The following is an 18,214-nucleotide window of genomic DNA, read 5'->3' as shown; positions in this document are numbered from 1 at the left end:
CCCTCCCTAAAAACATCAGCGACTACCACCATGCTTCACAGTGGGGAAGGTATTCTTGTTGCTATTGGCCTTGTTAACCCCTCTCTAAACATAACGCTTGTGGTTGTGACCAGTGTGGTATTAGCGCAGTAAAGGCTTTCTTCTGGCAGCTCATTTTTCTTCAGGTATCATTATATTATGCTCCTTGAAACAACAACACCTTTTTTTCCATAGCAGCTTGTATTTATTAAAATTTTTCGTGGTTTACCTAAGCTCAGCTTGGTATCAAGAAATTCCAGAATTTTCATCTTTTTAATAAGTGATTAAACAGTACTGACTAGCTTTGAATATCTTTTTATATCCTTGTCCTATTTTCTAAAGTTCCAATACCTTGTTATTATAGAGCTTTTGACAGATCTTTTCTGCTCCCCATGGCTTAGTATCTTGCCTGCTCAGTGCATCCATGTGAGAGCTAACAAACTCAATTACTTTTTTACACAGACACTAATTTCAATATCAAAAGTCTAGGTGTGGGAAATTAACATTTAATTGCCATTTTAACCTGTATGTGTCACCTTGCGTTCTGTAACAAGGCAAATCATCCAAGGGTATGTAAACTTTTCATCAGGGCTATTTGGGTGACTTCTGTTATTAGTTTAAAAGTAGTCAAATGACTGTGTAATTATACCTTGACAACTTATCCTGTGGAGAGGAGATAAGTGACTGATCGCGGGGGTCTGACCACTGGGACCCACACAATCTGCAGAGCAGCACCCAAGATTGTGCACGCTGGGTTGACATGCCCCCTCCATCCATCTCAATGGGAGCGCCGGAGATACAGGAGTACAGCTTTAGTGTATCTCTTGCCCTCCCATAGAGATGCATGAAGAGAGTGTGTCGACCATATACATATACAGTAAGGTACCATTCAGGAGATTGTGAGGGGCAGCGTTCGGACACCCAGTGATTAAATACTTATCTCCTTCTAATAGAATACAGTTTAATTGCAAGATTATTTTCAAGATTAGTGCCAACATTTCTGCCAGGGTATGCAAACTTTTGAGCACAACTGTATGTAGTTATGCAGAATCAATTTAAGACCTTAGATTAAAAAATTACAAGTAAGGTTGTCAAAAATTAACTTGCATTGAAAGTAAGGAAAGTCCCAGACCATGCAGTACATTTAGTTCCTTAATGTTAACCATTGCTTCTACTGTAGTGACTATTTGCCTTTTTGCAGCATGGTTTTAAGATTCCCTGGTAGCAATGTGTGTCTGTCACAGCAAGCTAAATGAATAAGACAAGGCAGTAATATTGGACATTATTTAGAAGCACAAAGACACTGCTGTCCTTTATAGACTGCATCAATATCCCTATTGTGAACAACATCTTTAAATAAACAAAAGAAAGTGTTCTCTTGTCAGACTACACAATGCTTTAAAGTGTAACTCATGTTTAATTTATAGTGTTAGTGTCATTAATATAAACTTTATACATGTTGTCCTGACATGTAAAAAGTTTAGATCGTATTGGGTATCAGACCTACTGCAATTGTGAGGAATAGCCACTTCATTCCCCGGCTGACCATTAGATTGGACTCCGTAGACCAGGGGTCCTCAAACTACGGCCTGCGGGCCACATGCGGCCCGCGGAGCGCATTTACCCGGCCCGCCGGGCGTTTTTGACTCAGGACATCCATGTGTTCCGAAAGATGCTTTCGGAACACAAGGATGCCTCTGTTAAGTCCCTGCGGCCCGCATTTACTTTAAAAACGCGGGGACCGCCGGGAACAGACGCACGCAGCGACGCCGCTGATGTCCCATGCGTGTGCCCATGGCAACCGAGCGGAGGAGCGGAGAAGCAGAGAAGAAGCAAGGACGCGCGCTGGAGGTAAGTGTTTACCAGCGGCGCGTCCCTTCGGTGTTCTGACCACCGATCCTCCGGTCCTGCTATGGCCGGAGCGGTGGTCGGAACACTGAAATGGGGGAGTACACAGGCATGCAGCCTCCAGCCATACTGTATCGCTGGAGGCTGTATGCCTGGGGGGGGAACATACTGCCAACGTAATTTGGGGAGCTATACTGCCAACGTAATTTGGGGAGCTATACTGCCAATGTAATTTGGGGGACTATATTGCCAGCCTAATGTGGGGGACTATATTGCACCTAATATGGGGGACTATACTGCCAGCCTAATGTGGGGACTATATTGCACCTAATGTGGGGGAACATAATGCCAGCTTAATGTGGGGGAACTATATTGCACCTAATGTGGGGGGACTATACTGCCAGCCTAATGTGGGGGACTATATTGCACCTAATGTGGGGAAACATACTGCCAGCCTAATGTGGGGGACTATATTGCACCTAATGTGGGGGACAGAGGCGGCTCTCTAATTAGGCGATATAGACGGCCGCCTAAGGCCTCGCGGCCGCCTAAATCGTGTAGTAGTTAGAGCAGTGATTTTGGCGACATTTTTTATTTTTATTTTTTCAAATGTCCCGGCCTGCGTGCAGGGGGAAGGGAAGTCTGCGTGCGCACTGCGCACATAGTGTCCTCCTGCGTCCCCTGCGTGACCCTCCCCCTTGCCGCGCAGTGAACCGAAAATGGTGCCTGACGGCAGAGCGAGCTGCATTTGCGCCGGACTGGCGTGGAACTGCAAGCTGCGCGGGCCGGTGTGAGGTGAGATTTCCAAAGGTACCGTACCCTTTCCACCCCCCTGTTACCCCTTCTCAACCCTGTCCAAACCCCCCCACCGTCACCCAGGTCCACCCTCTGCACCCCCCCCCCCCGTCACACATGTCCACCCCCCTGTCATCCATGTCCGCCTTGTCTACCTCCCTGTCAATCCCTGTCACCTATGTCTACCCCCCCCGCTGTCACCTATGTCTAGCCCCCCTCAAACCCCCGCCAGACCAGTGTGTTTCCCAACCAGGGTGCCTCCAGCTGTTTCAAAACTACAACTCCCAGCATGCCCGGACAGCCTAAGTCTGTCCAGGCATGCTGGGAGTTGTAGTTTGGCAACAGCTGGAGGCACCCTGGTTGGGAAACACAGATCCAGTCCATACTCATCCCACACTATGGTCAGTTGGGATGTCAGGTGTGTACACTGTCCGTAATAATGTTATAATAACATGTCCACCCTCCTGTCACCCCTGTTCACCCCCCTGTCACCCCTGTTCACCCCCCTGTCACCCCTGTTCACCCCCCTGTCACCCATGTCCACCCCCCTGTCACCCATGGTCACCCCCCTGTCACCCATGTCCACCCCACCCGCTCACCCATGTCCACCCCCCTGTCACCCATGTTCACCCCCCTGTCACCCATGTCCACCCCACCCTCTCACTCATGTCCACCCTCCTATCATCCCGTCACCCATGTCCACCCCCCTGTCACCCATGTCCACCCCCCTGTCACCCATGTCTACCCCACCCTCTCACCCATGTCTACCCCACCCTCTCACCCATGTCCACCCTCCTATCATCCCGTCACTCATGTTCACCCTCCTGTCATCCATGTCCGCCTTGTCCACTCCCCTGTCACCCATGTCCACCCTCCTGTTCACCCATCTGTCCCTTTGTTACCCCAGTCCACCCCTCTGTCACTCATGTCCCTCTTTTACCCCCTTGTCACCCTTGTCCACCCCTCTGACCCCCTGTCTCCCATGTCCACCCTCCTGTCATCCATGTCCACCCCCCCATCCAACCCTCTGTCACCCCTGTCCATCCCTGTCACCCATGTCCACCCCCTATTCACCCCTCTGTCACTCCTGTCCACCCCTCTGTTACCACCTTGTCACTCCTGTCCACCCCTCTGTTACCACCTTGTCACTCCTGTCCACCCCTGTCACCACCCATGTTCACTCTTCTACACCCCTCTGTCACCCATGTACACTCCTCTATACCCTTCTGTCACCCATGTACACTCCTCTATACCCTTCTGTCACCCATGTACACTCCTCTATACCCTTCTGTCACCCATGTACACTCCTCTACACCCCTCTGTCACCCATGTAACCTCCTCTACACCCCTTTGTCACCCATGTACACTCCTCTACACCCCTCTTTCATCCATGTACACTTCTCTACACCCCTCTGTCACCCATGTACACTCCTCTACACCCCTCTGTCACCCATGTACACTCCTCTACACCCCTCTGTCACCCATGTACACTCCTCTATACCCCTCTTTCATCCATGTACACTTCTCTACACCCCTCTGTCACCCATGTACACCCCTCTGCCACCCATGTACACTCCTCTACACCCCTCTGTCACCCATGTACACTCCTCTACACCCCTCTGTCACCCATGTACACTCCTCTACACCCCTCTGTCACCCATGTACACTCCTCTATACCCCTCTTTCATCCATGTACACTTCTCTACACCCCTCTGTCACCCATGTAACCTCCTCTACACCCCTCTGTCACCCATGTACACTCCTCTACACCCCTCTGTCACCCATGTACACTCCTCTATACCCCTCTGTCACCCATGTACACTCCTCTACACCCCTCTGTCACCCATGTACACCCCTCTGTCACCCATGTACACTCCTCTACACCCCTCTGTCACCCATGTACACTCCTCTACACCCCTCTGTCACCCATGTACACTCTTCTACACCCCTCTGTCACCCATGGGAAAAAAAAGTTTGGCGCCTAATAGGTTTGTTTTGCAGGTTTAACGGTGAAGAATTGTGTGTGGAAGAAATCGTGATGATGGCCCGGACCAAATGGAGAAGAGAAGGCAACGAAGCAAATTAGAGAAGACGTCATTGGTGAGTTGCTGTATAAAGCAGCACTTTAAACTACATACCCACTGATAAATAGATATAGTGCATTGTGGTTTTTTTTATCGCGCTTGGGGGGCCTCAGATATATTTTTGCCTAAGGCCTCAAAAAGTCTAGAGCCGCCTCTGGTGGGGGAACATACTGCCAGCCTAATGTGAGGGACTATATTGCACCTAATGTGGGGGAACTATACTGCCAGCCTAATGTGGGGGACTATATTGCACCTAATGTGGGGGAACATACTGCCAGCCTAATGTGGGGGACTATATTGCACCTAATGTTGGGTAACTATACTTCCAGCCTTATGTAGGGGACTATATTGCACCTAATGTGGGGGGAACTATACTGCCAGCCTAATGTGGGGGACTATATTGCACCTAATGTGGGGAAACATACTGCCAGCCTAATGGGGGGGACTTTATTGCACCTAATGTGGGGGGACTATACTGCACCTAATGTGGGGGAACTATACTGCACCTAACGTGGGGGGAACTATACTGCACCTAATGTGGGGGAACTATACTGCCAGCCTTATATGGGGGACTATATTGCACCTAATGTGGGGGGAACTATACTGCCAGCCTAATGTTGGGGACTATATTGCACCTGATGTGGAGAAACATACTGCCAGCCTAATGGGGGGGGGGGGAACTATACTGCACCTAATGTGGGGGAACTATACTGCACCTAACATGGGGGGAACTATACTGCACCTAACGTGGGGGGAACTATACTGCACCTAATGTGGGGGAACTATACTGCACCTAACATGGGGGGAACTATACTGCACCTAACGTGGGGGGAACTATACTGCACCTAATGTGGGGGGAACTACCCAGTTCCCATTGAAATACTGGTAAGTTTGTTGATTTAACTTTACTTGTTCTTCATTTTAAATATTGTATTGCATATGCAGTGTGCATAGGAATTTGTTCATAGTTTTTTTTTTTTTTTTTTTTTTTTTAACTCCGGCCCTCCAACGGTCTGAGGGACCACGAACTGGCCCCCTGTTTAAAAAGTTTGAGGACCCCTGCCATAGACTAATGCATTGAATGTGTAAGATTTGACTTACTAACATTTACTGCCTGGCTATGAAGCGAGCTAAGGAGTTGTGCTCACTATGTAGTAGGTGAGCTCCAGCTGCTATCAGGTAATAGTGGTCATCAACAATCATGCTGATGTCCTCCCTAAATTCTAAAGATGCTGATCACTGCTAAATCAATGCTGATCACTGCAACTATAGTGAAAATAGAGAGTCGGGTGGGCTTATCGGACTTCCACTGTGCAATTGTGGGGTGTAAGATGAGCGCAAATGGTTGCTGGAAGTCTCTCATCTTCCTCAGATGTACATGATGGCCGATCATCCTGTGCAGCCTGCAAAGCCAGGCTGTACAAGAAGATCACCGATAGTACTGATCAGGACTATAATATTCCATAGTATGGAGCAGTACATAGCAATGTCATGATTACTATTAATAATTATTTATCTCCTGAAGTATAAAATAAATATACATTTTTTTAAAAATATATATAAAAGTCACCCCTCTTGCCCCATAGAAAAATGTAAAAAATAGCAATAAAACTCAACATATTTAGTATCACCGCGTGCATAATTGTCCGACCTCATACAGCCCCTTGTACATGTATATGTTTGTGTACTTTCTCTAATATCCGTAAACACATTGTTTGAAAACACTGCTATAATGTTTTGTGTAGTTTCTGTAATACTCAGAAATCAGCAGTTTTTTTCCTGGGGGAATCACATCTGACAAGTGTATTATATTTGGCCTATCAAAGGAATACCCAACTACCGTATTTATCGGCGTATAACACACACTTTTTAGGCTAAATTTTTTAGCCTAAAGTCTATGTGCGTGTTATACGCCGATACACCCCCAGGAAAGGCAGGGGGAGAGAGGCTGTTGCTGCCCGCTTCTCTCCCCCTGCCTTTCCTGGGGTCTAGAGCCCTGCTGCCGGCCCTTCTCTCCCCCTGGCTATCGGCGCCGCTGCCCGTTCTGTCCCCCTGACTATCGGTGCCGGCGCCCCATTGCCGGCGCCGATAGCCAGGGGGAGAGAAGCAGCGCCGACAGCCAGGGGGTGCCGGCGCCGCTGCCCCGTTGCCTCCCCCCATCCCCGGTGGCATAATTACCTGTTGCCGGGGTCGGGTCCGCGCTGCTGCAGGCCTCCGGCGTGCGTCCCCTGCGTCGTTGCTATGCGCTGCACGGCGTGGCGCATGACGTCATGCGCCGCGCCGTGCATAGCAACGACGAAGGGGACGCAAGCCGGAGGCCTGCAGCAGCACGGACCCGACCCCGGCAACAGGTAATTATGCCACCGGGGATGGGGGGAGGCAACGGGGCAGCGGCGCCGGCAATGGGTGCCACTGCCCCTTCTCTCCCCCTGGCTGTCGGCACCGCTTCTCTCCCCCTGGCTATCGGCGCCGGCAATGGGGCGCCGGCACCGATAGTCAGGGGGACAGAACGGGCAGCGGCGCCGATAACCAGGGGGAGAGAAGCGGCGGCAGCAGGGCTCTAGACCCCAGGAAAGGCAGGGGGAGAGAAGCGGGCAGCGATTGCCTCTCTCCGCTACCTTTTCTGGGGGTGTATCGGGGTATACACGCGCACACACGCACCCTCATTTTACCATGGATATTTGGGTAAAAAACTTTTTTTACCCAAATATCCTTGGTAAAATGAGGGTGCGTGTTATAGGCCGGTGCGTTGTATACCCCGATAAATACGGTATTTAATACACGGATGCCAGGTTCGACAGAGTAAGAGACATTAATTGTGATTCCCTATTCTTGCTTGTAATGGGGGTCCCAAAAGGTCTAAACAAACTTAGTGTTCTTGAGGGAAATAGTAGTCATCTTAGTTGGATTATATAGACAGAACGCAATATATAACTGGCTACAGAGATCTGAATATCTTTACTATATCCATGACCAAAGTATAGGTGACGTCATTTCCGTATAGTTGTTGTAAAATATCATTAGAAAAGTCACAAACAGTCAGTTAGCTGCTGGAATCTGGAAAATGGTGCTAAATTTAAAGAAGGAAATACAAATGTTTTTATCTGTATTGTTCATCTATTTGATGCTAATGGTCTCTGTGGTCTCTGCAGAGCATCTGTGTGAAGTGGTCCAGCCTCCGCCTGCCTTGGGTAGATCTCGATTGGTTCATAGACATTTCCTGCCAGATAAGAGAGCTGGACATCTCTTCTAATTGTTTGGCTTCCCTTCCATCAGTCGTTCCTTGGGGACTTCTCAACTTACAAAAGTTGAATTTAAGTGACAACCAGTTATGTGATCTACCCAGTGTCCAAAGCTCAGAGGAAATCATCTGCTCAAGGTCTGTATATCCATGTATTCTGCACATGACACATTTTGCAATTGGGCTTTGGAACTTAGCTCTGTGTCCCTTTTTTCTTTTAGATTGGCTGAAATTGATGTTTCTAGTAACAAGTTGACATGTCTGCCCCCTGGGTTCCTTCATCTGAGTCGGCTTCAGAAACTCTGTGCATCCAAAAATTACTTGGTGAATCTCTTTAAGGAAGATGGTATGGACTTACTACTACTTTATAGCCTACATCTATGGAAAATAGTTTTTTTTTTATTCTCATGAACAGTGGTTACTCTACTTACAATTGCCTCCGGTTACAATATTTTCAACATACAATAGTCTTTTCTGGACCATTGTAACGTGAAACCAAACTCAACATACAATGTACAGACAGTCCAGATCTGTGAAACATGTCAATGACTGGAAGAACTGAGCAATCAGAATGGGCATTTCACTAGTAAAACACCTGTATTACTGAAGTACATGCACTGACTGGCTGTCTGGTAGCGCCTCCTTACAGGGTGGTATTACATGTTCTGTACTATTCTTTACTTGTGCCAGGGTTAGCTGCTCCTTTGGACACCAGGTGGGGGTGGCTCCATTTTCCTTTTTTTTTTTAAGAAACTGTGTGTACTGTACAGGACCCTGAAGAAGCTCCTATCCTCTACATAGACAGTGATTTACAGCTCCCATCAGCTCAGACGTTCACAGTACAAATGCAGGTGCTCAGGAGGTGTGCTCAGAGTTACAGCTGTTTCATGAGAATGTGCTTCATCAGAACATCTTTTTTTTTTTTGCACTGTAATGGACTTTTGAACAAGTTTAAAGGAGAAATGCGGCAGAAAACATTTAACATCCCCTGTGCCCACACTGCAAAAATGAACTTTAACTCCCCTTCCTATGTTCCCCGTTGTGCCTATATTTGCATCCCGTTTCTCCGGCTCTGTCCGGCTCCCTGCTTCTTAGGCTCGGAACGTCACACTGCAGTCAGCATATCGCCATCCACAGCGATGTCCTGCCTCGGACGATGATAGGCGGAGCGTATGTAAGGAGTCAGGGCAGAAGGCGGGGCCCGGGCTCCTTACATGACAATGCACTCAGAACATTGCTGCGGCAAGCAATACGCTAACTACAGTGTGACGTTCCGTGCCTAAGAAGCAGGGACCCAAGCAGCGCCTGAGGAACGGGACGCCGATATCGGTGCAATGGGGGAACGTAGGAAGGTGAGTTACAGTTTGTTTGTTTTTTGGCAGCCCGGGCACTGGGGATGTTAAAGTTTCGGGCACATTTCTCCTTTCATAAAGTACCTGTTTTTATCTACGACACAGTGGGTAAGTGCCATGAACTGTACCTTTCTACTTAGAATTTTTACTTAATCTGTATTAGTTATCTACTTATTTTTCTTTAATCATCACTTTGTCCTATTTTTGGATGACATTTTGGGGCTTCAGAACCAATGATCAGGTTTCCATAGAGTTATGGTCTCAAGATACAATGGTCTCAACATGCAATTAATATTTGTAATCTGTGGGACCACTATATTAGTAACAGTATTTGGGATATAACACTCTTATCCCTTTTAACAAGAAGGTCTGCAGCAGCTGAGGTGTGCATTGTGTTATTTTGCAGGACAGTAAATGACAATTAACCAGTAGTTGGCACGGAATGTTTCTACACCACTTATGACTGTATAGTTGTCAGGTTCAGACATCAAAACCTACAAAAAATATTTTACTCTAAATTATCATGGAGCATGGACAAGAGCTTTCACCACTCCAATATGCATTTTGGGGAATATTCTATAACAATTCTTAATAAAATAATTATTATATATGCAAAACAGGCACTTGAATTAGAGAGATTGCATTGTCCATGTACAGTCCTATTACAGAAGTTTCTTTAAAGCCTATGGATTCTTTTGAATTATTTTATTTTATTATTGTATTATAAGATAATTTGTGTTTTAAAAAAAAACAGTATGTTTTTATTTAAAAGAAATTGCTGCATTTTTCTTCTGAAGCCGGCATGTTTTTCTTAAACATAGGTCAGTTTTGATTTTGACATAAATTGGTTTAGTACGGGAAAATCTAAAACCTAATTCATGACATGACAGGCACCAACAGTGACCACGGTCCTGGTGGCCAACATTTTGCCAGAAGCCATACACTATGTGGCAGATTTTGCATTAAAGGGGTACTCTGCTGCCCTAGCGTTTGGAACATTTTGATCTGAACACTTGGAGTGGGTCACGGTCACACCACTTGTGACATCACGCCCCTTCCATAGACTTACATTGAGGGGGAGGGGCATGGCCATAACATCATGACCCCTGCGCCCGCACCCAGCGTTCTAAGCGAATGCCGGGTGCTGCACAGAGATCACGGGGTTCCCAGCTGCGGGATAGGATTGGATAGGGGATAAGATGTCTAGGGGCAGAGTACCCCTTTAAACTTAGCTTTAGTCCCAGAGAACACCTTTAAGAGATTTGCATTTTAAGAGGTTTTTGAAGTAACACATTCAGTACCCACGGTATATAAATAAGACAGTATGTTTCTCATTTACAGATATGTTTTATCCATAGGAATCAACTGGATAGGTCTGCGGAGGTTACAAGATCTAGATGTGTCTGATAACAGGCTCCCAGAGCTCCCCTCCGCTATCCTGCATTGCCTCAAGTCTTTAAGGAGTTTGAATGTCTCTGGTAATAAAGTTAAGATCTTCCCAGAGCCTTGGGCCTGCCCACTGGTAAGTGAGACCAGAAGCCAATACATGTCCGATTTATTATGAGACGACTTTAATGTCATGCCATTATGCAATTTTTCTCCTAATGATATTTTCAGTATGTTATATAGATAATATATTAGAAGTTTTCAGTCTTACTGTCTCTTTCAGAAATACTGTAAAGCTTCTAGGAATTGTATTGAAAACATCCCAGATAACCTGACTATCTTTTGGAGGAATCACCTGCTAGAAGTAGACTTCTCAGACAATGCCCTGAGGGATTTACCCAGAGACCTACTCCAAGTGGAGGTAACTTTCCCTGCTGGGTATTAATATCTGGCATGATTACAGATTATTACCGAAGGTACTCCCTTTTTTGTGAATAGTGGGGGTCCCAGCAGTCAGACCCCCACAGATCAGATACTGAATGTAGAAGTGGTTTAGCATGCACACTTAATTCACTTGCTACAAAGCTGCTGTAAATAGACCAGCGCTGTACGCTATCCCAGGCAGTGCTTCACTTTTTGTATGCACCCGTTTTTGTAAATCTCCCTCACTGTATTAAAATACAGGCCAAAATATTTTTTAATAGACATTTTATATATATATTTTTTTTAATCAGATATTTTTTATAAAAGTTTAACAATTTTAGTTACCAACAGAAAAACACGAACCCCAGACCCCACCTCCCCGACACCCCGAGCAAAGTTCTAGTTCTTACCCAGACTATACATAGAAAACGGTGCAGCATCTTGTGGCCTCGTAAGGGCACCTATTTCCAGGATATGTATAGAGACTCGTCCCCCATCTTTTGCCATGAACAACCTACCCATGGGGCATACCGTCCCCTCCCCACACACACACACACACACACACACACAAGCTGGCTAAAGAGGTGTTGGATTCTCTGAACGTATATATCTTTGCTAGCCACACGGGTGAATTTTGTAAAATGAAATGTATAGCAACTGAGGCATCAGCACCATTTTAGCTAGATTGGCAGGGCCCACCACCAATAGAGGCAATTTACACCACACAGAGACTTTTGGGAACTCCGGCCTAAAGCCAGTAATCATTTGTATATTATACTCTGCAACCTGGGGGGTCAGAGGTAGCGGATCCAGGGGCATGAGGACTGATTTATCCCAATTGATTAGAAGGCCGAAAAGGAGCCATACTCAGAAATAACACTCATGACAGGGGCTAGAGATTGCACTGTATCCCCCAAGAACAGCAACATATCGTCAGCATACAATGCCACGCGCTCCTCCACTCCACCATACCTAAACCCGAGTATGTCCATAGACACCCTTAGCAAACAAGCCAAGGGTTCTATGGTAAGAGCAAATAGAAGCGGCGACAGAGGGCACCCCTGTCACATGCCTCTGTAGTTCAAAGGGATCAGAAAGTTGTCGATTTACTCTAATGCGGGCCTTCAGGTGCAAATCCAACAGCTTCACGTAGGACATAAATCGAGACCCAAATCTCATGCACTCCATAACTTTCCATAAGTAGTTCCACTAGATGCTGTCAAAAGCTTTGGCAGCATCGAGTGAAAAGATAGACCTAGCACCTGCCCCCTCCTGTGTCATCTGCAAGTTGAGAAACACCCTGCGTATATTGTCTACTGTAGATTTCTAGGGCATGAAACCAGTTTGATCTCCTTGAAGCAATGTTAGAACAACCTTCCCCAGACGGTTTGCGAGCACCCGAGCCAGCAGCTTAAAGGGGTACTCCAGTGAAAAACAATTTTTTTTTTTTAAATCAACTGGTGCCAGAATGTTAAACAGATTTTTAAATTACTTCTATTTAACAATCTTAACCCTTACAGTACCTATCAACTGCTGTATGCTCCACGGGAAGTTCTTTTCTATTTCAATTTCTTTTCTGTCTGACCACAGTGCTCTCTGCTGACATCACTGTCTGTCTCAGGACCTGTCAAGAGCAGGAGCAAATCCCCATAGCAAACCTGCCCTGTGACAGTTCCTGAGACAGACAGAGGTATCAGCAGAGAGCACTGTGGTCAGACAGGAAAGATATTTAAAAAGAAAAGAACTTCCTGTTAATTATACAGCAGCTGATAAGTACTGGAAGGGTTAAGATTTAAGTAATTTACAAATCTGTTTAACTTTCTGGCACCAGTTGATTTAATAAAAAAATGTTTTTCACCGGAGTATACCTTTAACATCAGCACATAATAGGGATTTTGGTCTGTAAGATCCTGCCTGCAGCGGATCCTTCACGGGCTTCGGGAGGAGCACCACAACAGCCTCAAGCATAGAGCCAGGAAGGGTGCCCTCCAACTCTGCCAACTCGAGTACCCTCAACAACTGCGGCAACAGAACTCCCTGAAACTGTTTATAAACCTCACTGGGAATACCATCCACCCCTGGGGATTTTTCATTTGCCGAGTACTTCAAAGCCATCTCCAGCTCCTCCAGAGTAAGAGGCAAGTCCAACTAACCTTGGTCTGGGGAGAGGGAGGATCAGGGAGAGACCATTCACAAATGCATTCAACTCTGCCGGAGCACAAGCAGTCTTAGAGGTATACGCGTCCCGATAGAAATCAAGCATCACCCACAGAATGCCACTATCATCCCCTGTGAGTCCTGCAAGCAACCAATAAACACTACCCCCAGTTGGGCCCGAGTAATAGATGCATGCAATCTACCATAGGCCTTTTTTTTCTTTTTCAAGCATACCTCCAGAGTTGCAGTGCCACTCACTCTGCACCGTTCGGCATGAAGAGACACAGCTCATGCTGGGCAGTTGAGTAGCTGAGCCAACCGTATGACACCCAGCGAGTTCTGTGCACAAGTCCTATTAATTAGTAAAGGGCTTGTGCACGGAACTTGCTAGGTGTCATACAGTTGCCTTAGCAATCTGACAGCCCAGCAGGAGCTGCGTCTTTTAATACCGAACTGTGCAGAGTGCGTGACACCGCAACTCTTGAGGTACGCCTTAAAATACACATTAGACATGAGCATTTATTCACATTGCCACTGAACATTTATAGACAATGTATTTGGTTAGCACTTTAAGTAAAATAATGGGCTGTATATTACCCATTGTGTTACATCATCAGGGATTACAGCAGCATGTTTCTGCTCACAGTTTCAGAAAGACTCACACCCTCACTACATTATTCCTGTCTAGTCTTTTGTATGTGCAGTACATTAATTTCAACACAAGGGGGTGCTATAAGTACATAGTTTGCCAATAGTACTGGGGGGGGGGGGGGGAGGAAATACTGGACCTTCGAATTAAGAACCATTTTTATGGGTGTAATATTTAAATTTACATTATAACCTGGAAAAAATAAGTTTTTTTTACCTGAGTTGCTGCTGTTGATTCCCCAGGCGTTACAGTGTTTGAAGCTATCCGGCAACCAGTTAACGTCTCTCCCACCGCCTGACACCTGGACCTGCAAGCATCTCAAGTGTCTGGATTTATCCAAGAATCAGCTTGGAAGGTTGGTCAAGTCTTAATGCAGTCTGATACACTACATTGTATTATAAAACATTTATATAGCGTGTATCTTCTTTGATAAACACTGATATTCTACATATATGGGCACCAATATTTGTAATTTATACATTTTATAAACTTTACTCATTGCTTTGCAGAAATGAGGAGGGAATGAAGACAAGGCGGGTTCCATTTTTCTCTACCAAATACAGAACACGAATCGGGACTGATTCAGGTAGGTACTGTAAGAGCTATGGTAAGATGTAAATAACATACAGATAAAGGATGACTGCATATGTTATGTTCTTGTATTGTAGGTTTCTCTGTGGAGTTTCCTTTATGTCTGAAAGATTCTTTAGAAGTTTTATATCTTAATGATAACCAACTAGATGTCTTTCCGCAGTCAGTTTGCCAGCTGAAGAGTCTTACGGAGCTCTATCTGGGGAAGTAAGTAATATAATAGGGTCCAGTAACACAGGCACAGATCTTGTAGTGTCATTTGCCTTTTTGTACGGCTGATTAATAATGTGTATGGAAACAGTGTATCTTGCGGTGTTATACTGCCATTAAAGTCAATGGGAGTTTCAGATGGCTTCCTGACCACACCAGTTGATATGCTATGAATGTACCAGATAAGAATCCCCCTTAAGCTTGTCCATACATTTCAGATAACTGCATTCTCTCTCAATTCCCATACACACATATGCATACTCAGCTTAGCCGAGTGTACTAGGTTCCAATAGGGACAGGGGAGACTATTTTGGTGGTGACTTATCTCCCAAAGGACAAAAGGTTCTTGCAAGATGAAATTCAGCATAGCCAAACGTTGTCTCTCTCACAACATCTGCAGTCATAGGAGTGTACGGATGCCAACATACCTTTTAGGGTGCATGCACACCACCTTTTTGCTATACAGTTCTCGTATACGGTTTCAAGTCAAAAACTGTACTGAACCGTATGCATTGTTAACCGTATGTCAAATGCATCATCCGGTTTAGTCCATTTTGTGTCTTATACGTTTTTTGTCCGTTTTTTTACCCGTACCCAAAACCGTAGTCTACCACGTTTTTTGGTCCGGGTGAAAAACCACATTAAGCCATATGTTTTTTTAACATGGTAGTCAATGGGAGCCATACAGAACCGTATGTGCGTACGGTTCCATCCGGTTTGCACCATACGGTTTTTGACTTTGCACAGTTTTTTTTCTTGGAATTTCAATCAAACCAGTGACCTCTAAACTGTAGCCCTCCAGATCTTTCAAAACTACAACTCCCAGCATGCTTGAACAGCAAAAGGCTGTCTCACCATGCTGGGAGTTGTAGTTGCGTACCTCCAGCTGTTGTATAACTAAATCTCCCACCGTGCCCTTTGGCGGTCAGTACATGCTGGGAGTTGTAGTTTTGCAACAGCTGGAAGCACACTGGTTGGAAAATACTGAGTCAGGTAACAGAACCTAACTGACGGTTTTCCAACCAGTGTGCCTCCAGCTGTTGCAAAAGTACAACTCCCAGCATGCACGGTCAAATTTTTTGCCGCAGTGCAAACTCCTAGCGGGAAACACACCGTAAACCCCTGCCTGTGTCATTGTACCCTAAAACACTACAATACACTAACACATAATAAAGGGTAAAACACTACATATACACTCCCTTACACTGCCCCCCCCACAATAAAAATGAAAAACATATAGTTCGACAGTGTTTCCAAAACGGAGCCTCCAGCTGTTGCAAAACAACAACTCTCAGCATTTATGGACAGCCACTGACTGTCCAGGCATGCTGGGAGTTTTGCAACAGCTGGAGGCACCCTGTTTGGGAATCACTGGCGTAGAATACCCCTATATCCACGCCTATGCAATCCCAAGCACTTAACGTCCATACATGGAGTATTTCCATACTCAGAAGAGATGGGGTTACAAATTTTGGGGGACATTTCTCCTATTACCCCTTGTAAAAATGTAAAATTTGGGGGAAAAACAGCGTTTTAGTGAAAAAAAAAAATATTTATTTACACATCCAAATTTAACAAAAAGTCATCAAACACCTGTGAGGTGTTAAGGCTCAATGGACCTCTTGTTACGTTCCTTGAGGGGTGTAGTTTCCAAAATAGTATGCCATGTGTTGTTTTTTTTATTTTTGCTGTTCTAGCACCATAGGAGCTTCTTAAATGCGACATGCCCCCCAAAAACCATTTCAGAAAAACTCACTCTCCAAAATCCCATTGTCGCTCCTTCCCTTCTGAGACCCCTAGTGCACCCACAGAGCATTTAACATACACATATGAGGTATTTCCTTACTTGAGAGAAATTGGGTTATAAATTTTAGGGTGATTTCTCTTCTTTTACCCCTTATAAAAATTGGGTCTACAAGAACATGCGAGTGTAAAAAATTAAGATTTTGAATTTTCTCCTTCACTTTGCTGCTATTCCTGTGAAACATCTAAAGGGTTAACACACTTAATGAATGTCATTTTGAATACTGTGAGGGGTGCAGTTGTTTTATTGGGGTCATTTATAGGGTATTTCTAATATGAAGGCCCCTAAAATCCACTTCAAAACTGAACTGGTCCCTGAAAAATTACGATTTAGAAAATGTTTTGAAAAATTGGAAAATTGCTGCCATACTTTGAAGTCCTCTGATGTCTTCCAAAAGTAAAATCATGTCAAATTTATGATGCAAACATAAAGTAGACATATTGTATATGTGAATCAATATATAATTTATTTGAGATGTCCATTTTCCTTATAAGCAGAGAGTTTAAAAGTTAAATAAAAATTCAACATTTTTAAATTTTTCGTCAAATTTTGGAATTTTTCACCAAGACGAAAATTTACGCCTAACATAAAGTAGAATATGTCACAAAAAAACAGTCAGAATGAAAAGTAAAAGCATCCCAGAGTTATTTATGCTTAAAGTGACAGTGGACAGATGTGCAAAAAAGGGCTGCGTCCTTAAGGTGAAAATGAGCTGCGTCCTTAAGGGGTTAAAGGAAACCACCCGCACTAACCAGCGGTACTGGCTTATCAGTGCTGGGGACACTGATCAGTTTGATGTTTACTGTGCCTGGATCCGCCCTGCTGTTCTGCCGATATCTTCGTTTTTCCCTATATGCTAATGAAGTGCTAACTGGCACAGGCGGCGTTAACTGGCCCAGCTCATCAATATTCCTCCCTTCTCTCTTCATTACAGAAGAGGGAGAGGCGGAGGGAGGGGAGGAACATTTATGAGCTGGGTGGCACTGCGGCTGGCGGCGGTGACGTCAGAGTGCCAGTTAACGCCGCCTGTGCCAGTTAGCACTTCCTTAGCAAATAGGGAAAAACAATGATATAGGCAGAACGGCCTGGCGGATCCGGGCACAGTAAGCATCAATCTGATCAGCGTCCCCCCACTTTCAGCCAGTACCGCTGGTTAGTGCGGGGGGAGCAAGCTGACAGTTTTCCTTTGACCGTATATGGATTAGAGCTTGTACACACGTTTTGATACAGTTTAGTCAGGTTTTGAGGAATCTGTTTTTAATCAAAAACCTGATATGGGAACTGTATTGCAAAAATGTGGTGGGCATACACCCTTAGCGGGAGGCCAAGACCAGAACATTTGGCAGGTCTAGTTGACTAATCTAATGTGCATGACCAGCTTTTACTATGAGACCTAAGACCAAAAGGTTGGATTTGATTGACAGCCAGGGAGTGCAGGACCGATTAATTTGTATATATTTATGAAGTCTAGTATATATGTCTTAATCTCTGTGACTCCTTATTTCTTTATGTAGTAATCCAGGAATAAGAGAGCTTCCTCCTGAACTTGGCCAGCTTGCATCTTTATGGCAGCTAGACCTTGAAGACCTAAATATCACAAACCTACCTGCAGAGATTAGAAAAGAGGGTTAGTGGTTTATTGTTGTCCGTGTGATG

The 18,214-nt window shown here is 45.2% G+C and overlaps 1 protein-coding gene across 5 annotated transcripts in view; it reads left to right on the top strand.

Annotated features, from left to right (window-relative positions):
- LRRK1 (leucine rich repeat kinase 1) overlaps positions 1–18,214 on the top strand; it is a 133,662-nt gene that overhangs the window by 57,833 nt on the left and 57,615 nt on the right. For all 5 annotated transcript variants that reach the window (XM_056571789.1, XM_056571785.1, XM_056571787.1 and 2 more), the window contains 8 exons: positions 7,898–8,124; positions 8,208–8,332; positions 10,697–10,860; positions 11,008–11,145; positions 14,196–14,308; positions 14,463–14,539; positions 14,622–14,751; positions 18,073–18,185. In XM_056571789.1, the coding sequence (XP_056427764.1) occupies positions 7,898–8,124; positions 8,208–8,332; positions 10,697–10,860; positions 11,008–11,145; positions 14,196–14,308; positions 14,463–14,539; positions 14,622–14,751; positions 18,073–18,185 (1,087 nt within the window). The remainder of the gene's footprint in view (positions 1–7,897; positions 8,125–8,207; positions 8,333–10,696; positions 10,861–11,007; positions 11,146–14,195; positions 14,309–14,462; positions 14,540–14,621; positions 14,752–18,072; positions 18,186–18,214) is intronic.

Source organism: Hyla sarda, chromosome 4 (assembly GCF_029499605.1).
Source record: "Hyla sarda isolate aHylSar1 chromosome 4, aHylSar1.hap1, whole genome shotgun sequence".
Classification (NCBI taxonomy): Eukaryota; Metazoa; Chordata; class Amphibia; order Anura; family Hylidae; genus Hyla; species Hyla sarda.
The sequence above is the reverse complement of the archived record's forward strand: the minus strand, read 5'-3'. Positions and strand labels throughout refer to the sequence as shown.